The sequence below is a fragment of the Aedes albopictus genome, chromosome 2 (assembly GCF_035046485.1).
Source record: "Aedes albopictus strain Foshan chromosome 2, AalbF5, whole genome shotgun sequence".
NCBI classification, from domain to species: Eukaryota; Metazoa; Arthropoda; class Insecta; order Diptera; family Culicidae; genus Aedes; species Aedes albopictus.
In genome coordinates, this window is record NC_085137.1 from 382987303 (window position 1) to 383010579 (window position 23277).

General features: G+C 42.2%; 1 protein-coding gene across 10 annotated transcripts in view; it reads right to left on the minus strand.

Moving 5' to 3' along the window:
• Positions 1-2008: 2008 nt before the first annotated feature.
• The window catches only part of LOC109403224 (la-related protein Larp4B), a 153392-nt gene continuing 132123 nt past the window's right edge, over positions 2009-23277 (minus strand). For 8 of the 10 annotated variants that reach the window (XM_062853124.1, XM_062853123.1, XM_019675985.3 and 5 more), the window contains 3 exons: positions 21573-23250; positions 19540-20736; positions 2009-10911 (listed from right to left, as the gene is read on the minus strand). In XM_062853124.1, the coding sequence (XP_062709108.1) occupies positions 10529-10911; positions 19540-20736; positions 21573-23250 (3258 nt within the window). In that variant the 3' untranslated portion in view covers positions 2009-10528. The remainder of the gene's footprint in view (positions 10912-19539; positions 20737-21572; positions 23251-23277) is intronic. The other 2 variants (XM_062853125.1, XM_062853126.1) reach the window with 2 other exon arrangements.

Genomic DNA, 23277 nt, shown 5'->3' on the forward strand with positions numbered 1-23277 from the left:
AAGGAAACCTGCCATATTTTGTCCGATAACTCAAAAACGTAAAGAGATGTCGTAATTTTGACCACATTTTGGCTCTTTAAGAGTCCTAAAATCATCGATTTTAAAAGAATAGTGTGTTTTTTTTTCGTCGAAATATTTTTATGATTTTTCTGATCCCATACAATTTTTGAGAACTTCAGGCTCTGTGGGGGACCACTTAGCCTTGAGATAAGGACTTCAAATTTTGGCATGATGGTTTTTTAGCTAAAAAGATCGTTTTGCAATATTGAACTTTTACCATTTCCAACTTTTGCAAAAATAGGGACGGCCTAATGCTCACGCTTCGTACGAGCGCAAGGAATCGGAGGAATCCTACAAATCAGCTGCGGATATTCGACGAAACCAGGTCCACGAATCTAGAGAAAAGATCATCCAAGGAAGCAAGCGTTGTGCGTTATGTAACGCTGAAGAACACAACACTGCGGGATGCGCAACCTTTAAGAAATTTCCCGTAGATGGACGGTGGAACTTAGCCAAAGACAATTAACTGTGTAGGAGATGCCTCGTGTCGCACACTTGCTGGCCATGCGAATGCGAGGTTTGCGGGATCAACTGTCAGAAACGTAACCATCATCGCTTACTACAGTATGAGCCATCCAAGAGGCAACTGAACTCCACCGACTTTACTGTTACTATTCATCGTCATCCCGTGTCAGCAACGTTGTTCAAAATATAACCAGTGACGTTGTATGGAAAGAATGGCTTCGTGAACATGTATGCATTCTTGGACGACGGTTTGTCGGCAACCCTTGCAGAGCAAACCATTGCGAACAAGTTGGGAATGAATGCACACCAAACGGTTACAGCAAAGCAAAAATTAGCAAAACGATTTGCTGAATGTTCAGCAATGTTTTGCTGGGATCCAGCACAACTTGGAGCCCTATCAGCACAAACTGTTGGATGATCCAGAAAATTGTGCTGAAATTGTGAATGCATTCAGCATGGTAAAAACCAGCAAAATCTGGTTAGCTGTCAAAAATGTTTAGGGTGTGGGAAGGCCCATTCCTTGTGCATCCATTGGGCAAGTGGTATAAACGAAAATTGCGACAACGGACAACCGGAAACCAGCAGAGAATTTCAAAGACGCATTGTGGCAGAAAATCGAGCTTCCTTTGGACTCTACAGAACTCTACGATAGAACAAACTTCGCCGTCACATGAAGTTAACTATCTACAAAACGCTGATTATACCGGTAGTCCTCTATGGGCACGAAGCATGGACTACATGTGCAGAGGACCAACGCGCCCTTTGAGTTTTCGAACGGAAGATGTTGCGTACCATCTACGGCGGAGTGCAGATGGAGGACGGGACTTGGAGAAGGCGAATGAACCACAAGCTGCTGAGAGAACCAACCATCGTGCACACCGCGAAAATCGGGAGGGTACGGTGGGCGGGTCATGTCATCAGGATGTCGGATAGCAACCCGATTAAAATTGTTCTCGATAGCAATCCAACCGGTACAAGACATGGAGCGTCGCGAGCTAAGTGGGTCGATAAAGTGGAGGACCCTTCGCCGAGTACGGGACTGGAAACGCACAGCCAAGAACCGACGCGAATGTAGACGACTCCTACGTTGGTACAACAGAAGACACTCAGGCCTTAGTCTGACCGGTAAGGTAAGTAATTAGGAATGGAAAATGGTGAAGAATATCAGCTGAATAGACACAAACGTAAAACAAACCTACGCGCTACCTAATTGCTTCATGATGAGAACATTTCCATCTCTGCTCACCACAGATTGAAGCAACATGCTGCATAACGGCGCTAGTGTTGTTAACGAGTGTTGTTAACAAATGAGTTCTTACACAGCTTCCAAAAGAAGAGATGCTGACGAAGTAGCATTCATTCGACTAACGACTTATAAAATAAACCATTCACACCAGTAGAAAAATAACAATTATAAAATTTTCCAAAAATTTGTTTTAGTTGCTATTCTAGGAATGTTTCGGATTGCAATAAACAACTATGCTTTTTGTTTTTTTTTTCTGTGGTCTCTTTTTGTTGCTTTTTTGCTTCTTGTATTTTTCTATATTTTTGGATTTTTTTCATCTTTTTTTTCTCATTTAGTTTTACTTTACAACAATGTTTTTGTGTGTGTATGTGTTTAAATCAATAGGGTTGTTTTTTTCTGTTTCATTATTTACGCTTATCTGCTTTTTTACTTTTAATTTATATACTTTTTTGATTTACTTTAATTTTAAACTTTAAAGACCATCTTGTCACCGACCGATATCTGCTGACCGGTGGAGCGCGTGTTGGCATTTATTTGGTGAGTGTATGCGCGGTGATGTAATCATCAGATTCGATAGATTTGTAGGATGTTTGTTTCGAAAGGGTGAACCTTAAACTGAAACACAAAGGAAGGTTGTTGGTACCTATTGCTGTCCCAAATTGCCATAACAATATCACATTTGCATACATGAAGCTGCACTCTGAGGATTATCACATCTAGCGAACATCGATCGTAAGTAGCTTCAAAACGAAACAGAACCGGTGTTTTTCGCTGAGTGAACTTGGTTTGGGTTGTTGCTTTTCGGAAGGGGAGTTCCTAGACAGTCGCAAACCGGTCGGAAATCCGTCAGTGACAAAACGCTGTATCTCACATTATTTATCCATCAATTCTTCATATCGCTTCGCTCGTTCATAGGTTTTCATCCTGTCGCTTTGCTTTCTAGAGTTTTGTTTGCAACTGTTCAATCTTTCAATTTACAATAATTATATCTTAGTATATACTTTCATATATCTTTTTAGTTATTATGTAGATATTTTGTTTTAAATATTACTTTACAAAGCTAACCTACGGCTGATTACAGTGTGTATCTGTGTTCACATTTTATTTACCAATAAGATAGTTTCCTCTTTAGGTTCAACCCCACTTCACTTCACCGCGTTTTGTTCCGCCTTGGCGAAAGTGTTTCCCGCAGATAGGTTCGCACACTTATCGTCGCCGGGAAATCACACTTCCGCCCCGGAACTATAATTATTTGTGTAACTCCTAGCAAAATAAAAACAATGTCTCTTAGAAACTAGTTAGCAATTGGTAATTTATTATAATTTATTAATTTGTTTCCTAATTCCTGCACACACACACTCTCACTGAGCTCTCTTAACGCAGTCAGTTTTCCTGCGTAGCCTGCGCAAACGCACACGCTCTCTCATCACTACTAGTCGCCTCTACTATAACACTATAGGTTTAGGGCCTGGTCTTTCCACTCTTTTGCGCGGAGTTGCACCGCTGTGTGTGTTGCGTATCACTTCCTCACTACCGTTTGTTTCGCGGAAAATCGCGATTCTAGAACACGTTCGTCGGAAACAATTCACTGTGAGAAAATTAATGGCTGAATTTGATACTCTTCTTAGATTTAAAAAATTACACATTTTCAATTTTCGGACGATTTGTTCTCTAAAAGAACTTCTGTAAGATTCCCAGAAGGAAGTTCTGAAGGTTTCCCACGAGGAACTTCTGGAGGATTTTCAGAAGGCACCCATGGAGCATTCCCAAAAAGAAGTTCGGGAAACTCCTGGAGGATTACCAGAAGACACTTCTGAGGATTTCTAGAAGGAACGTCTGATGGATTCTCACAAGGAACTCCTGTAGGAATCCTAGAAACAAGTTCTGAAAGATATTCATAAGTGAAAGCAGAACTTCTGAAATGTTTTCAGAGGATACTCCTGAAGCATTCCCAGAAGGAGCTCCGGGAATATTCCTAGAAGAAACTCCTGCATGAAGTCCTGAGAGTATTCCCAGAATGAACCTCGGGAGATTTCTAGAAGCTATTTCTGGAGGATTACTACAATAAACTCCTGGAGAATGAGAATTCGGAGAAAGAAACTCTTGGAGGAAACGCTTTAAGAAACAAACCCTGGAGAAATTTTTAAGGCGAGATTTTAGCAAAAGCTCTTGAAAAAAATCAAGATCCTGCATAAATATCAAATGAAACTGCTGAAGAAATTTTGGACGAGTCCTATAAAAATTACAAGACGTAGCTCTTCAAAGAAGCTTAGACAGAATTCCTGATGAAATCCCAGGAAAAATTTGGATGAAACCCAGTTAGAACTGCTGGGAGGAATCCCAGAAGCAACTTCTGGAGGACTGTCGGAAGGGATTTCAGAAAGTAACCTTAGCAGAATTTCCATAGGAAATTCTGAAGAAAACCTCGGAGAAGGAACATTTTGGAGCAGCAACTTTTACAGAATTTTCAAGAGGATCTTTTGGATAAAAGCCAAAATGAGTTCCTTAATGAGTTCCGATTCCTGGAACTCTTGAAACAACTTCAGAAGAAATAATAAAAAAAAACTTTTCTCATCTAATTCCAAGAGATAATCAAGCTGAATGGTACAAAATAAGCTCTAGAGGAAACCCAGAAACATTTTTGGGTAAATTCCAGGAAGTAACCCATTGGGAAATCTTAAAAGTAGATCAGGAAGAGTCCCAAGAGAGATTCGACGGCTCTATCCCATTTGGCATAATGCTGTTTGTCATAATGCCATTTCGCATAAAGGCCATTTGGAATAACAACAATTTGACATACTGCCGGTTGGCATACTACGAAGAACAGCCTTCTTGGTAAGAATGTGCATCCCTGTTATGCCAAATGACCATTATGACAAATTGCCGTTATGCCAAATGGCTTTTATGTCAAATGGTGTAGAGCCGATCCAACAAAATTTATCGGGAGGTTAAAGACTTACATATGACAGGTCGTTTGAAGCGATAACAGCGGGTTAACGTTCAGTAATCTAATGATGATAAACTATTTATTTTATTCCGGGTCATTTGGTCGAATGCCGCTTGATCGAACGCTGTTTGGCCGAAAAAGGAATATCAGTATAACTCAAAAGAACAGCCAGAAGGAAAAATATCTGACAAAAATATTCGCAGTATTTAGTTATTTAGGAGCATAGAAAAGTTCGCTTGAGTTGAACAGTATGAACGCCAACCATTCCATTTATGATAATAGTAGAATAGTCTATGATGAAAAAAAGGAAATATGTTTGATGATCATATTGGCAACTACCCTCAACGTACCAGTAGCCGCTCAAGTTCCAATAGCCGCTCACGAGCGTGGAAAACGAAGTTCCTTGCAAAAATACAATCTTTTTTCCACGGATATTCAAAATATGCGTGCCGAATTATACATAGATGAAGACAATCATACATATGTATGCCAATAAACATCATTTTCAAGACGGTGAGCGGTTATTGGAACACGAGCGGCTACTGGTACACTGACGGTAGAATGTTAACCAGAGTTTGTCTGCGCGCCTCTGAATTATTCTGATCGTATTTCGGCCATACGACCCTTCCGGCCAAACGGCATTCGGCCAAACGGCCGGACACCATGTTTTCAAACATGGCTTTTGAATCAAACACTCTTTTTTCAAAACTTCTCATTCCATTAGGGTTGTAGGTGCGTTCCAGGTTGTTTTAAAGAAATTTTATGGTCTTTTAGAGATGTTTCAGAGCGTCTCATTGGGTCTCAAGAGGTTTTATGGGCGTTTCAGAGGTTTTTAGGAACGCTTCAGGAGCATTCAGGGAGTTTCATGAGCGTTAAAGGACGTCTCAGGAACGGTTCCACAGGTTGCAGTGGGTTCAAATGGGCTCCAAGACTACTCCATATTCTGCCTGAAACGCTCGTGCAACACTTGCTCTGAAACCAAATAAAACACCAGATTTAAGAAACAATTACCTCGACACCACTGAACACGCCCTGAATTACCGTCTGAAAACCTTGAAACGCTGCCAAAACGCATTAAACCCCTTAAAGCGTCACTGTAATCTCGTAAAATTCCCTTAAAACTTCTGTAAACGCTCTTGAACCGCCCTCAACCTACGAGACTTCCGAAACACTTCTGAAATCCCCTTAAATACCCTAAATGTCCCCTGAAACCTATCAAAACGCTTCTGAAACCCTCTGAGTCCCCATAAAACCATTTTGAAACATCATTGAAACCCCTTGAATGGTTTGAAACGTTTCCGAAACACCTTGCTTGTGCGGCTCACAAAGAGTTATGAGTAGCACACTATCTCTGGGTAGCCTATTAAATTCCACAATAAAACCAATGAGTGGGGACGTTGTACCAACCACTCAGTTTAAAAAAAAGGCAAAATACGCCTCGAAAGGTAACACAAATCCGGAGTTTTTTTTCTCGAGGCAACACAAAAACAACACATCAAAACTTTCTCAGTGAGTTGTTCCGATCAAGCGCGCGCGTATCACCTCTCCTTCTCTCACATTCCTGCGCAATTTCAAAGCCCCTTTTCGATTACTCTTTTCTTCTCGATTCCTATTCTTTCTTGCTGTCCCACTCTCTCGCTCACCGACTACCACCACACGAAATCGTTCCGAAATGGAACGATTGAGCTGCGCGGCGCGGTGTGAGCGAGCGAGCGGTGACCATCACCACCGGTGAGACAAACAGGAAACCCCAAGAAACAATTCGCTCCGTTTCGCAGCAAATCACTATGGTAAAAATATTCATTCTTTTTCCTAAACGCTACTAGTTTTTTTTTTGTTCTTGTTTGTTTGTTTCTTTTATTAGTTTGTTCATTCACGTACGCGGTGTGATTCGTGTTTTTAAATCTATTTCTCTGTGTTTTGCATTGGCAGTTCAAACTTGGATTTATTATTCTTCGTTTTCGCTTTCGCTCTCTTGGCTTGGCTCTCGTGTTCTCTAACGACGTTCTCTAGAAACCGGGAAATTAGATTTTGGACATTTTGTTCGATTACTTTTGGGCGCAAAACAAATTAGGACATTAAATGATAGAAAAGGAACAAAAACTAGAGCTCATTGTGTGAGAAAAAAACGCACGCATTTATCAAAAAAAGGTATGAAATCGGACTCCAGGATGATGGTAGGCGGTGGTGCTAATAATTGGTTGTGCACAATTGAAGTAAAACGAAAAACAATAGGAAATAAAAAAACGGGAAATACTAGGTAGTTACCACTAGAAGAGCCTTATTTTGTGTAACATAAAGGAAAAAAGTAACAAAATTGAGAGGAAAAAAACGCTAATTGATTCCTAATGGATAGTTTTCAACAGACAACATTTTCGACAATTCTTTTCAAATCGCTCTCGCTCTCCCTCTCTCACTCTCATTCTTTCCATCTCATTTTCCCCCTTTTTCATCGTTTCGTCGCTTCACTTTGTGTGTGACAATTTGATAATATGTGTGTTGCTCCTAACGTTTTTTTGTCGCTTGTATTTGTTTTCTCTTCTTTTTTGTTTGTGTGTGTATCTAATTTCTTGATTTAGTTTCTTTAGTTTACAAATTTGTTTTCATATATATAACAACTAGAGCGTTTACTATATTTATATTTACCTTTCTCTGTGCACCGCACACACACACATAAACGTACTCTTGTTTTAGTTTTTTTGTTCTTCGGTTTGCTTTTTAATGTGTGTGTAGTATGTGTAGTTTTGTATTTTTGTTTGTTTTCGCAAATAATTGATTTATCCTAACTCTTTTGTTTTATCGTTTGAATGATGAAATAGAAATAGAAGTTTGTGGTTATAAACAGGATAGTGGTTTTCGAGTGTCTTCACTACGATAAAGGCGTTCCAAAATCAAAAACGGAAGATTTTGAGAAACCAAGATGGCGGCACAAATCCCAATATGGCGGATGTTTATGAGGTTGCAATACTTTTTGACCCTTAAAACCATACAATGTGGTTACATGTTTTGAAAAATTACCGAGCTCGGTATGATTTAGCCGGAAATGCAGAAAGTTCGGTTAACATTTTTACTAAACTTTTGCGGTAAGAAAAAATGGGAATTTCGACAAGGAGTTTATAGATTTTGACAACATGTTATTGAAGTTCGGTGAAAATGTACTGCTTTATTCGGTGATTGGCACGAGTTTGACACAGTCAAGCGTTCAGCAAACTTTTTTCCCGACGAAATCTAAGTGCTTCATTTTGATTGTTGAGATTCAGGAAATAATTTCATTAAAATTTAATCTAGCAAATCCTAATATTTTGCCAACATTTGCTGAATGAATCTCACTGTTCGCTGTGTTGGAGGTGGAACAATGTTGGCCGGAGATTCTGTTTTGGAAACTTTGCGCTATAACTCCGTCAATTGAAGGCTAGCTACTGAAAATGAGGTGAGTTATAGCAAAAAATGTCCAAAATATAACCCCTGCCGAAGGATAAAAGTCTTTTTAATAAAGACAAATCAATCAATCAACCCCTGCCGAAATCGGACCACACCCTACTCAATAACTGAAATATTTGCAGTAGTTTTTTTTTTCTTTTACAAATTCTAACCCAACTTTGTACCCCAATTTTAAGCCAACATGAGAAGGCAGTATGTATTTAAAATAACAGCATCTACTAAACTTCATCAACACGTGTAAAATATTCAAAATCGGAACACAATGTACAATATCTCTTGCCATAAAGCCGTACGAAGCATCAAACCATGTCCATTCGATTCCTCGGAAATGTTCCTTGAAGTATTTCCAAGAGAAATATGTTACCAATACCAATACCAATTTGATCGCATAATTGTCCCATATGGATAGAAAATCCAGCAAATATGGGACTGATATGCGATCATAGGCAGAATAAGATTCACCAACCAATAGTAATCTGGAAATGATCATCGTAAAACACATCCGCCAATGACTATTATCACTGGCAAGCGTGATATTCGCAATATTAAAATGTCAAAGCCACGTGAAACTCCTGATATTTAACAGCACTGTAACAGTAATTGGCATATTTATTGTAAAAAAATGGACCATCCCTCGTGAAGGATACAAGGACGTGCGACTTTTCCGACGTGCAAAGCTGCTCCATAAAGCGTACAGCCTGTGGTTTTCATTCATAATTCCGTGGAGAAGTCATGTAGGTTAACGTACTCTCGGCGGTTCAAATCGTCGAGATTGAACATGCTCTTGCAGGCCTTATTCAAATGTTTAAAACAGAAATTCGACGTTCTTATCATTGGCGACTTGACCGTAGTTCGTAGAAGAGACGATTCCACCCAGAAAACAGACACTATCGTAGGTAATGTGAAAACCGTGGTAAAATTAGGTTGGAAATACATAGTCCTAAGAGAAATTATAACTAACCAATAGGTAACAAATAACAAACAAAATATAAGGTCATAAGGGCATAGGGATAATGTTCACCTGTTTGTGGTTGCGGGTACATAACTAATGGATATTGAATAGTGCTGTGTAGTCTAACGGTTAAAGAAGTTCTTAATAGATACATAAATATCGTTCAGGGACCATTTGAGTAGACATAAACCGACAGATTCAGCTGTTTCCCCCCTCTCTTTTCGCTGTCTTGTTTGGACGTTTAAAACAATATAGAAGACTAGGATGTGGGTTTTTGTTAGGTCATAACATAGCTTTTTCTTGGGAAAACAGATTTCTTTTTTATCTCTCGTAACAGTACTTACATCTTGCGGCTAGCAGTTGGGGGCGTAGGTGAGATAGTAGAATATAACCTAAATCCGGCAGTAGCTTCTTCCAAAGCTTCATTTTGACACGTGACAATGCTTATTATTTTAGGAAACCGAAACGGCAAACTAACGTACAGGCAAAGCAAGAATATTTAGTTTTTCATTGATTTGTGTTTCAAACGCTTGCGAATCTAACGGAAACTTCTGGAAAATATAATTGTGGAAACCCTACAAACAGCTACCATAACCGATTTCTTGCATGTGTGAATATGATCGACGCAAAAAGTAAAGTAAACTGAATTTAACTATAATTTAGGTGGAAAAGTCAACTAGGCATTCGATTTTTTTAACGCATTCCTTTTATGTCTTGCCTTTCGAAAGCCATTACTTACTAAAAATTGTCAATGTTGAAGGAAATTTTCGAAGGTTTCCTACGCGTTTTCGTGAACCTACTAAAGTAGTAATACTTACTACACGAACTAAAACAAACTACCAGGTATCATATCGGGTGCATCGACTGCGATTGAAGAAAAAGTTAATGCGAAATGATCGACTATTTCCCGAAAGACATGAATTTGTCAATTTGAGCGCTTCCAAATCTCCTGGATAGTTCAATCTCCTCGTGTTCCATCACTTGAATTCCATGCCTTCCATCGCCTTCCTAGGACTTCCTTTCCACTTGAGATCTAAACTTGCAGTCAAAACGGCACTGAACACGCATTCATTCGGAAAGGAAAATTCTATTCCTTTGCTTGCACTTTCAAAATAGTCAGTTCCCTCTCCCCATTCCCTCTCACATTCCATTTCGAACCTACCTCTCATTTCCCTCTTGTTTTCTCTATCCTAACACAAAAATCAACAAAGAAAAATAACCAACTTGACTCGCGTCTCAACCGATCCGATCGACATTCGATCGCCGTCGCCTACAACGTATTTCCTCTCTATATGCTACACAAACCTCGCACGAACCTAACAGTGAACAACGCGGCGGGCTTTTCTTAGCTATGAATATACGCTTCGGTTTCCTACATCCTTCTCCGTTCCGCGGCTTATATCCATATCAAGCGTCATCATTTGGGACTACGGGGTCCCTGCTGGTGCTGCGGCTGGACATAGTCCTTCAGCTGGTGCGGTCGCGGTGCCGTTCTGCCGCCACCAGTTCCGGCGGGAGCCTTCAACAAGCTATTGCTACCGCCATTGCTGCTACTGGAGGTGATGGTGCCGGACGGGGCAGCACCTCCGGAGGTTGCTGTGGTTATGTTTCCAGCAGTGCTGCCACCCGTTCCGGCGGCGGCGGTCGCGTTGGCGTTCTGAGAAGAGATTGTGTTACTAGCACCACCGCTGCTGCTGCTGTTGCTGTTGGAGCCACCTGTCGTCGAGGAGCGGAAATCTTTGGCGTTCTGGCGAGAATTGGCAGAGTTGCTGGCGTTGCCGACACTGTTGAAGCGAGTATCTGTGAGGAAGAGAAAAGTAGAGTTTGCTGGGGTTTTAAATGATTACCATGTGTCGAGCGGACTCTGGAAGCACTAAGTAATTGTAAGGTGCTATCAGCTAAGATCTAATATCTCAGAAACAGATTGACAAGGACCTTTACAGGAATCCTTTTAAGAACCAACGATTCTTTATATATGTATCTTGTTACGGATCATGCTAGGAATGTCGCCAATAATCTGTCAACCGGTTTGCTGAACATTTGTTCAAGAAATCCATCAATGATACAACTACATTCGAGTTCGGGACATCGTTGTTTGTAGAAGCAACCGCTCGCAGTACCGTAATCCGGGGTCAAATTGATCACTTTAAAACAACTTTTGCGGATAACATCAGTGCCTGTTCAAATATTGCCAAAAGAATTACTGTAAAACCAGTACCCAGTGGATCTCCATGGAACAATGTGACAGAATTTTGTTCAACAAATTTAAACTTTAAGTTAAATAACTTCAAATATCAAAATATTAGAAATGCCACTTTGGGGCGAAATTGATCAGTACACAATAAAGCATCGGTTGGAAAGGAAAATTTCCTTTTCCGCTTAATTTCGCTCTTCTGAATCCGAAAAACGCGTTTAAAATCTTACAACTAGTGAATTTAATACTTTAAATGCAAAATTAAATTTTGAAATTTCCCCTTAAACGCCTAAAGGTAGGCAATTTCATTTAAAATAAGTGATTTCTATCACAAAAAATGATTATTTCTTCATAAAATGAACTTCTTATAACTATTTCATTTTCTAATTAGCTGCATTACATCTCTACCAAGGCTCCACAAAAATGTTAAAACAGAGAATTCACGGGAAGTCCTATCAGCAATTGATTGTTTAGTAGCAATGATTTCAGCTAAATGAGAAATACATTGCAAATTCCTTGAAAAAATAAGGCAAAACTAACTTTTTTCTAAAAAATTAAAAGTCTACACTCATCTCTAGACATCTACGAATCAGATGACATAAAATATTTAAGATCATTACGACGCTTAAGAGTTCCTAGTATGGAATTACAATGTAGTACCCGAGTGATCAATTTCACCCCGCTGATCAATTTGACCCCGGTTTACGGTACCATTATTACATTTAGTGGTTTTCGCGATCGCACCGGAATTTGAAGTCCTCGATCGTTAAAAGGACAGCTATTACAAGTGCTTTCACTAAAATACCTACTAATAAAAATCAGTAAAAACAGTGCCAAAACAGCGGTGTTGAAGTGCCACGTTTATGCGGGTACCGCATGTACAATCATAAGTCATCGCATTGTTCGATGTGTTTTTGGACAATGGTGTGCAGTAGTAGAGAAGGTGGCAAAACGAGAACAAATCGATTTTTTTTTTGGTTTTCCGGGAAAAGTGTTCCAGGTGTTCCCAAATAACAACTGCGGCCCACGTAAAGAGAAAAGTGTGAAGGACAAGTTCTAACACACCTATTTCCCCGAAAAATTTATACCTCCCCGCCTGTACTCCTGGAGTCGCCCTGTTATGTGGGGTTTACGATCAGTGTAGAAAAAGATGAGCACTACCGGTGGTGGTTGCTATGGTCCATCCAATTTCGTAAATGATGAATACACCGTAGCTCGAGTTCCGAGCTTCATGGACAGGGATGGCACTGCATGGTCCATGCAGTACTTGAAAATGAAAGCTACATCCGGACGCATGCAGCGGGATTCTTTCCTGCTACGGTTTTCGGTCGAGAAGTACATTAACGCACAAATCGACGGTGCTTCCAAGGAAAACTGGGGTATCTCGTACGTTCTCAAAGTAAGAAGCCAAGCCTAGATTGCAAAACTGTGTAAGTTGACGAAATTGGCAGACGGAACTACAATCAAGATTAGCGAACACCCCCAGCCAGTCTTCCCAAACGAACACCGAACTCGCTAAGTAATGCTGTAGGGTCAAGTGGGGTAAGATGCCATTTTTCAAACTTTCATCGTTTTGAATGCTCATTTGTTAGGCTTTCAAAGTTGTAACAGCAACTAGACAATATTTGCTCGATACTTCAGCAAAACTATTCACTAAACTATTGCATTTTCATTGATTTTAAGCAATTTAAAAAACTGGTTCATAAAACGGGAGTGGTGCAAAAAGGCCATCTGCCATGGGGTAAGATGCCACTTCATGAAAACATTCAAAAATTACGTCCATCTGTTTTCGGACATTTGCGACTCCTTTTCCGCCCTCTGTTCCACTTTTTTCTTATACTCAATAAATGGAGTGTTACCCCCCTCCCCGCAAAACGATGATCGTTATATTTGAATGACTCCTAACATGGAAAGCGTAGACATCAACAACCATGCTTCTCCATGTGTGCCTCCATCTCGTTGGAAACACTTGGCTGGTAATAAAATCACCAGAAAACCTTAATGGCAAGCACGAAAAACCGGAAGTTGCCAGTTTTCATTGGGAAATCAAAAGATTTTCCGTGGGTATGGCGGTTTATCTTCTAGAAGAATGTTTAATGTAAACATATCTTGACACCATTCATCTATAGCAGTAATCAAGTCCCATTCAGGAATGATTTTATGAGTTGGGCCATTTTACCCCATCTTGGCATTTTGGGCTTTGTTCCCCTATTAAAACTTCGCCTGTACTCTGACTTGGTGTTTAAACCGCAACACACAAATCTGTACCAAAATGTGTACTTAAGTTCAGAGTTCGTTCCAACACACAAGTACGAACATATGTACAGTACACGTGTATCGCACGAAACGAAGTGGGAAGCGGTCGTGCAAAAAAGAACTTTCTCGAACGACGATTGACAGATCGGCACCACTCGTTTACCAATCGGAAAGCCGAATCGGGTTTCATTCTCGGTTTTCGCTCGGTTCGATTTTTGTTTTGTACTTCTGTACGTACACAAGTTTTGTACTTGAGTACTCTTTGGTACGGACTACGCTAGCAAATACGGGTACTCCGATGTTTGGCGTTTGATGTTCAACACAAGTGCGAGAAATCGTACCGAAGTTGAACATGTGTTGCGTTCGTGGGAAGACTGCCCCCAGCTAAACTAACAAAAATGCGTAGTGTCTTGCTACGACTCAGTGACCATTGACGACGAGTACTGCGTGAAGGATCTCCGACGGATTAGACTTCGAAACCCGGATGGATCTTACGAAAACACGCCAACTGTTATCCTGACAATTAGTGGCACGGTGATCTCACCGCATGTGGACTTTGGCTGGTCCCGCGGTAAGACTAGGAACTATTATCCGTGCTACCGCTGCTGGTTCTTTGGGCACACAGGAAAACGGTGCACCGAACCCTTTCGCATCTGTGGACAGGGTGGTAAAGTGCACGAAGAGGACCGCATTGAATCAACTAGAGCAGGAGCGGCGAACCATATGGCCATAGAGATCGATCGCCTTGTGTCGAAACCTTTTTTTTGTAAAAACTGCAAGGTAAACGAGCACTCCGCATCTAGTCGTAGATGCCCGATTTACGAAAAGGAAGTCGAGATCCAGCGTATTCGTATCGACCACGGAATTTGATATCCCCAAGCTCGACGTGAGTAAGAAGCCCGCAATGGTGGAAACCAACATTCCAGTGCATACTCGAACGTCGTGAGTGCTAGCAAGGATGCCAAAAACAGGGAACTAAAGATGATAGTAACTCAACTCCAGCTCGACTCCAAGAAGAAGGACGAGAGAATCCATGACGAGGAAAAAGCATTATAGAGCCGTAGCGTGAGTGACCACCTGCCAAAGGAGGAGGACTGCCAAAGAGCACGGAACCATAGAGGCATTAGTGCGTCAAGTTGCCACGCTAACAATCACGGTCCGATATCTGCAAATGGAGTGGAAAAAGAAAGACCAAATTATCGAAAAGCTTCTGTCAAGTGAAACATCACAGCATATGTAGGATGAAAACGTATCCACAGAACTACCAGAACATGGCTTGACACGAATGCACTCTTAGTGTAAAATGTCATAAATAAATAAAAAAAAAAAACCAGAACATGGCGAAATGTTTCACTTCCAAACACCAAACTGTGAACTGTACTTACAAAAACATCAACACAAGATTCGACAGCCCCGCAGTCTGTTGCAAACTGGATTGAAACCAGTGTCTTATCGGATTGCAAAGGACCAAAAAAGGAGAAGGAAACCAAAGCTAAATAAGAATGGATACCTATCGGACACTAGTATGGCATCACAGCTCTCTACAAACTATCACTTCCACACCATCACAGCGCTGCCACGCGAGTTCATCCTACTCCTCCGGTGGCGAATCTTCAAATTACGTTTCGGGAGCCAAGCGAGCTAGCAAAACTGGCATGTCAAATCCGAATTCGAGAGCACCCAAGAAGTAATCCTTCCTTGCTAACGCTCAGTCCTCCCGACTATGGACACTTCCACCAAATATAGACGTGTAAACCACCATTATCATCATCTCCTCGAGCAAAAAGCATAAATAGCATCGAATCAACGGGGTTGACTGAGCAAAACACTCACCCACACAACCCACACCCGTTGTAGCAGCCACAGTGGAGGCTTCGAACAGCCGTGGCCCCGTCACACATTGGAGTAAATCACATCAAAACCTGATCATAAGTGGAAAAACTCAAAATGAAGTAATTGAGTTTTCCGTTGTGTTTTTGCCAAGTGTAGTTATCGTGTAATCGTTTGACAGCTAAGCAGTGTCCAAATGTTTTGTTTACGCTTATCAGAAGAGTTTAAGTGAAGCTGAAGTTTAGCCGTTTTCTTTGATATAACTCACAGCGCGTGCTAGTTTTGACCGTACAAAGTGAATGAAATTGATAGTTAATCAATTCAACGATGCAGTTTGTTAAAGAAGGTTAATGTTGTTATTCTGTTAATTTGAAACCCAAACAAATTGACGTTGAATTTACATACAATATATGAAAATATTGAACAAAATATATGATGGAACCCTTTACCGTACATTCAAAATGAAATAAGGCCGTTACAAATATTTATTTCACTTTTTGTCCCACCACTCTTTGACTGGTCGAGGGGGGGGGGGGGATAAAAATATTAATGCATTTAATTTGAAAAATATTTAAAACTCATCGGATTTGTTAAAGAGTTTTGAGCAAGACCCCAAATTTTGATAAATATTTTTTTTATCTGCCCCCTCAAAATGCTAAATCCAGCCAAAAATTTTTGAAGGGGGGGAGACAAAAAGTCAAAATAAAATTTGTATCAGCCTAAGTTGATTTTCCGGCTGTTTCCGGAAAATCTGCGTTTAGTGTATGATAAAACTATTGTTCCTCTTTCAAATGGAGAAAGAAAACCTTCCGAATGTTTCCGATTTCAAAAGTTGCAACACTTTGAAAAAATCGTGATAATTATATTATTATATGATATTATTTGCCTTAAAACACTATTTGGCCCTCTGAACGTATTTTTGCTGAAAACTAGAATTCAACAGCTTTCAAGCAAAAAAAAAAAGAAGTTTAAAATCGGTCAACTGGTTCAAAAGTTGTGATTTTTTGAAAAATTTTAGTTTCGAAAAATCTTGACTTTTACAATCATAAAATTGGTCACCCTAATGACGAAATAAAAAAATACGAAAACTATGAAATACGTTTCATTACTAATTTGGGTTGCATTTGGGTTGCGAAAATGCGTCAAAATAATTTTGATCAGTTTTGATGTACTAGGTGCTCCACTGTGCGTCAGTGCGAACGCTACACCCCAACCGGAACTGGCGGACAACCCTCAAAATTTATACCACTCAGTGGCCATCGGAGTTAGCCGTCCAAGAAATAGATCTAGACACCGATTTACTGATAGTCGCTGTCCGCGGAAAGCTTCCAAACCTAGCTAGGAAACCGGATAGACATGGTTTTAGACCAAATTCCAGAGCCGATAATCTACCTTGGCGACGTCAATAGCCACCATCGCGCTTGGGGCAGCCGCACCAACATCGCCCGTCTGGCATGTCGGCGCAACCTAACCATCTTGAACGACATTTCACCCACTTTTTTTCGTGGTCTGGCAGAATCCTTGATAGATGTCTCGCTTGCATCAGCCAAAAAAAAATGGCCCCGCCAGCAATGTTAGCAGTTATCGACCATTCGCCCTGACAAGCTGCATATGCAAAATCATGGAGTGAATGGTGAACCGGCGGTTGACTGAATACTTGAAAGAGAACCACAGATTAGATTTAGGGTAGAAGCTTCAGTTTTGGCCAGCCCGGAGTTTTGGCCATAATGCGGTATTCAGCCTGTTACGATCTAAATCGGCATAAATTTATTTTTTACTAGTAGATTCTAATATAATATGATGCTTACAGCTGTGGAATACATACATTTTGATTAAAAACTGGTAGAAAAAATAAATTTTCCCTAAAAAATCAGCTCCCATGTATCTATTTTGGCCAGGGTGCTTCTAATTCGGCCACTCCCATAAGAAATACACGTGATTGGCCAAAATAGAAACCAGAGCTGAGAATATGGCCAAAACTGCGGCAATGCTTCTATTTTGGCCAGTGCCACTTTTAATACAAAAATCAAGTATTAGGGTATCGCGTCACTTGGGCGGTGGCTTCTATATTCGTCTGTTTCCCACTATAACTCAGTCAATTTTAAACCAATTGACTCGAAATGTTGTACACGGGTAGATACTATACCTATCTCACCACATTCCAAAAGTTGTGTCAATTGGTTCAAATTTGACTGAGCTATACTGCCGCGAATCGCATATCTGTCCCATTTGCATAGGAAATCCAGCAAAGATGGGACTGATATGCGATTCACGGCAGTATAGTGGAAAACAGACGAATATAGAAACCACCGCCCAAGTGGCGCGATTCCCTACCTTGATTTCTGCATTTTTCTAATAAAGTATAGATCGAAACCTTTCATTTGACACATTGGTAGTTTTCATTGGATTATTGGTTATTTTTATAAAAAGGATTTCCCTTAGACTGGCCAAAACCGGTGCCCGCACCCTATAGATAATCAACGATTCAACGAAAGAATTTGAATCCGAAAATGCTACAGTTTACCCGAACAATGCTCCGTTTTCTCGGCGGAGGCAGCAGCCCTCTATATGCAGCCTGAAAAAGCTGCGGCAAACTTGTGTTAGTAGCAACAAATTCAGATAGCGTTCTTCTAGCCTTGGAGTCACCGAAGTCAAAACATCCCTGGATCCAGAAAAGTCAGAAGCTTGTGGAAGAAGATGGCCGTATAACTTTTACATGGGTCCCCATCACTGCGGAATCAGCGGCAACGAATAAGCCGATACCACGGAAAATCTAGGAAGGCCAGGACGCCGCCGCACATAGCATGTGCTCGGGCGGATGTGAAATTGTGGTACAGACGGACTATTGAAGCTGCCTTGTCCGGGGAATGGAGAGCAAACCGGTCCTTAATCATCCGGAAAATTAACGGGGAACCCGAAACCTGGAAAGACCGACACAACTGGCAAGAACAAGTTATTTCTCCAGACTACGAACAGGGCACTCCAGGATATCGCACATTTTTTCTGGGGGATCCACTTTCCGCAAGATAACAAACAGGTACGCAGTACAAACAGGTCAGCCTCTTTTAGGAAAGTAATCATTTTTGCTTCACTCTTCTCGTGATTTCGGAGCACGTCTGGGCTTCCTAGCTGGTGGGATGTTCGGGGGTATTCCAGTTTGGGGCAATCGCAAAGAACGTGTTCAACAGTATTGAGGATGTTACAAGTGTGTGACACTTGTGCTCCAAAATCACGAGAAGAGTGAAGCAAAAATGATTACTTTCCTAAAAGAGGCTGACCTGTTTGTACTGATCTAAATTTAAAACTGCCTTACCTGACTGAAATTCGATTCTGTCGAACTTGACCATAGCCCTCTGGGGTAATATCCTCCGAAGCCTCAGAATCCCACCTCCTCCAAACCCAACAACGACATAGGCATGACAACGGACAACGATTGGACTTCAATTCTACCAACTTAAAAAAAAAAACGGACAGCCGAACCAAGCACCGCCCACTGACTATGATTGTATCTCGACTTTACCAACCCCCACTTGAAGGCATCCAGCCAAAGCAATTCACACGGATACGAAATGGAAACTTTTTTGAACATCAAAGACAAGTAGACAAATGGACATTCCAGAATATGAAATGTATTTTCCAGACTAGGAAATACCCCTCAGGTCTCCCTAGTTTTCTTTTTTCTCTTTTTGAAACTGAAATAAACCAGCCACGGGCTTAAAATATTATAAAGATAAAAAAAATGATATAACTAACTAGGAATCTACAGAAGATGTAAAAAAGTATTTGCAACACAAAAAAACTACAACAGTAATTCCCATCGATTTATTCTCTGATTTTTCCGCTCTAAGAATAAAGTAGGTACATGACATTCTTGACCTTCCAGGTTTTTTATCAGGTAGTCAACACCCTGGGAATGGACCAACTACCACGCTGAGGGGAAGTTGAGGATGCATTTCGCAGAGTTCAAAAACAATAAAGCAAGAGAAGTAAGATAAATGCCATGTTGGTAACATGAACCTAATAGCATCTGCATCCAAAGAATAACTAGCAAATATTTTTCGGCCCTGTATATCCCAAGATCAATGTCATATTGAATTCGAAACCGTTGCCGGATTGCAATGACCAATTTAATGGGAACGTTTACTTACCTCTTTGTTCCCTGAATCCGTCATTGCTGTGCTGCTGCGATTGCGACGAGTTTATTGCGGAGAGTCTTGAGCTAGGCGGTGCATCCTTCTTCTTGTTGGTGCTGCTGACACCACTGCCGGTGTTGGTGCTACTGCCACCACTACTGCTACTGCTGTTGACCCCGAGCACATGATTGGAGTTTTCCTTTTCCAGCACTTTGGCGCCAGAGTCTTGGTGTTCCTTCTCTTTCAGCTGCTGTTCCTTCAGATGCTGAGCGACCTGAGCGTAGCTAAGGCGTACCTGAGTAGTTGTAGTTGGCTGAGGCGGTTCCGGCACGATGGCCTGAACGCCTCCCAAAGGGGGGTGATTTTGCAGGGAGAAAGGAGGCGGAGCGGAAGCAACATGTGACGACAGACTGGCCGAAGAAGAAGACGCCGAAGCAACGACCGCCGCCGCGGCAACGGAAGCCACCGTCGGCGTAGTTGGTGATTTTGGATTTTTGTGGCTGCCAGCGCCGTGTTTGGTATTGGAGCTCTGGTTCGCTTTGGTTGCCGATACCGGTACGGTCATTGTCGATGCGGAAGTCACAGCCACGGAGTTAGGCGTACCAGTACTAGAAGTAACCGAAAGTAATGAGGATGACGACGAGTGGTGCTTGCCGGAAGAACTGCTGCCGGACGAGGCAGCAGCAGTAACGTACTCAGTCGAGGTCATTGTAGCAGCATTGGTTGTCGTAGGGCAGCTCACTGGGTCAGCCGAAGCCTTACGAAAGGTAGATACCGGGCTTGCCGCCACCGTTGAATCCAAGCCATTAACTTGCTGCAGTAGCAATGACTCGTCAGTCTTTGTAGATTTGTCAGCAGTGGTGCTTGCAGATGTACTTGTGGTTGTACATTTTATCACAGGAAGAGGATTATTGATTACTTTGCTAGTGTTATTGTTGCTGCTGCCGCTGTAGGCCGTGGAGCCAGACTCGTTGCTGTTGCCACTGTTGCCATGTAAGGAAACGTTCGGTGTGTTGGCTGAAGGCTGTTGGTCACGTCCGGCGGCTGCGCTCACTTCTGAAGTGGCAGCTGCCGAAGCTGTGGAGTTTTCTTGACTAAGCTCACTATTGTTGCTGGTGCTACTTTGGGATGGCTGCTGTGGCGGTGGGGACGTCGTGCTTTTCGCTGCTACTGCTACTTTCGATGAGGCATTCGTTGAGAGTGCGGCAGTACCTGCGAGTTGGGTGGAACGGAAGAGAAAAAACACAGGAGATTTTACGGGGTCAGTTTTGGCGTGTAAATCCAGCGACGGATGTTCGTGATTTGGTGTGATGGACAATCGCGAAATGGAAAACACATGGAACTGGTTCTCAAGCACCTCAACATCCTATCTTAGAGCCGAAAGCATTTCTGAAGTTTGGTTTCTCGGATGTGCTTTTAGGAGAATTCATATGATACAGAAGGTCGCAGAGTGTTCCGAAAGGTTGGAACCTGATTGCCAGAAACGAATTTCGATTGCATGCTCCCTAACACCAACCAAGACAGTTTACTTCCATACAGAAGATCAATAAATCACCCGAACATCATTGCACATTGACAGCTTTATAGAAATTGAGAAAATTAATTTCCCTGGACCAAACAGAATTTTATTTGATTGGAATATAAACGATTGATCCAATATATTTACTCAAATTGGCAAGTGAAACTCGATGACAATCATTTGGAATGACAGGAAATATATCTTGTGACGAATCTTGTAAATACCAGCAACTGTATTTGAAAGACTGAGGGTAAACAAACCTAAAAATGGTTAGACCTGCTAAATACCTATATTGTTTTGCGATTTATATAAGTATAAAACAATATTATATCGACTAACTTGCAAGCTTTGAACGTAATCAGGATTGTTTCCATGTCATTCCAAATTACTGTTATGAAATTTCAATGATGACGAAATTCGTAACGAATCGCTCTTGGACGCACAAATGAGTTCATGTCACTTATACAAGGGTCCGATTTGGACCGTCCCTTTAGGATTTATTGTACAATATTACAAGAATGACACCTACCTTTAACAACATCGGCTAGTCGACTTTCGCCCCAGGCGGTAGCCACGGGCGGAAACGTGGAACCATCGGTGGGCCCGCCGCCGCCAGCATAGCCGGATGGGTGATCACTAGAGGAACCATGGTTGCTACCACCACCGGAAGCGGCTGCATTGGATTGCGGATGATTCTGCTGCTGCTGGTGATGGTGGTGATGCTGTTCGCGGGATTGATGGTGTTTGTTACGGCCACCGGTGGAACTACTGGTGGTACTGTCATCATGACCGGGGAGGGGTGGAAATGCAGCTGGTTCAAGGTCGAATTGCGTCGATTGGGGGGTGCTGGCGGCATTCTGCTGCTGCTGCTGTGCCACACTGCTGCTACTGTTGGACGATTGCTGCAAGTGTGACTGTTGCTGCTGCTGCGGATGCTGATGCTGCTGTTGTTGGTGGTGATGGTGCGGGTGTTGCTGGTGAAACCCAGTGGTAACTCCCGCGCCGCGATGATGATGATGAGGATGATAGCCCCCACCGCCACCACCACTATGGTGATGATGATGATGACTACCACCGCCGCCAGCTTCGCCACCCATCGACGCAATCACGTTTCCCGAAACCGTTGGATTGTTGTGAACCTGGTTATCCGGATTTCCACCACGGGCACCGCGCCCATGCGGAGGTCCAGCCGACGCCGGGATCATTTGATTCAGACTAGTTGTGTTCATAACCTTCACGTTGGAATTTGCACCGTTGTTCATACTACTGCTAAGACTATTACTATTACTACTGTAGCTCATGTTAGACCGAACGCTTCCACCTCCGCTGCTGTACATGGTTCCGCCGCCGCTTCCGTCCATGTCATCTTTTCTCCGCCGGGTGTGCCGTCGAGACTGATTCGATGCCCATGGACCAGAAGGTTGCTGCTGCTGTTGGCCATCCAGATTCTTATTCCGACCGCTGTTGTACGGTAGGCTGCTGTAGCCGCTACTATCGTCGTTCGACTGATAGTGATCGCTTGCGGTTTGGTTGCCCGATCGCATTCCGACGGCTCCGGATGAATTGCTAGAATCGTCGCCCTGCTGCTGCTGATGGTGGTGATGAGACTGTGGATGATTGCCATAATGCTGTGGTTGTTGCGATTGATAATGCTGGTAATGTGGCACAATAGATGGATCCTTGTGGTAGGTCTTTCCTCCATGTCCTAAGAGGGAGGAGTTTTTACCTCCGCCGGATTGCTGCTGGTAGTGCGTTTGAGGTTGTTGCTGAGGCTGTTGCTGCTGGGATTGCTGCTGCTGTTGATTTCCCTGCTGTTGTTGCTGGTGGTAGTGCGATGGTTGATTGGAAACTCGATGATTCGGTTGACTTTCGTTGGTCGCCGATGCTGTCACTGGGTTCTGACCCGCAACATTCGTTCCTCCCCCTCCGCCGCCCGTATTGGCACCACCGGAACGATGCTCATTACTACCGGTTGGTATCGAAGGGTTCGGTTGTCGCTTTCCGCGGATATTGCCACCACGGTGCGGTCCACCCATGTTTCCCTGCATGCTAAATCGCCCATTCTGTTGCTTTCCTCCGCCGGTTGTGAACGGAACCTGCAAGCCGTTACTAGCTACGAATGTGCTTAGATCGTAGTAGTTTGGAGCCGGTGGTGGGGCTGTTGGCCATGGTTGCATTATGCTTGGATAGAACTGCTGCTGGAATGGCTGCAAAATATAGGGAAATCGTTTAAT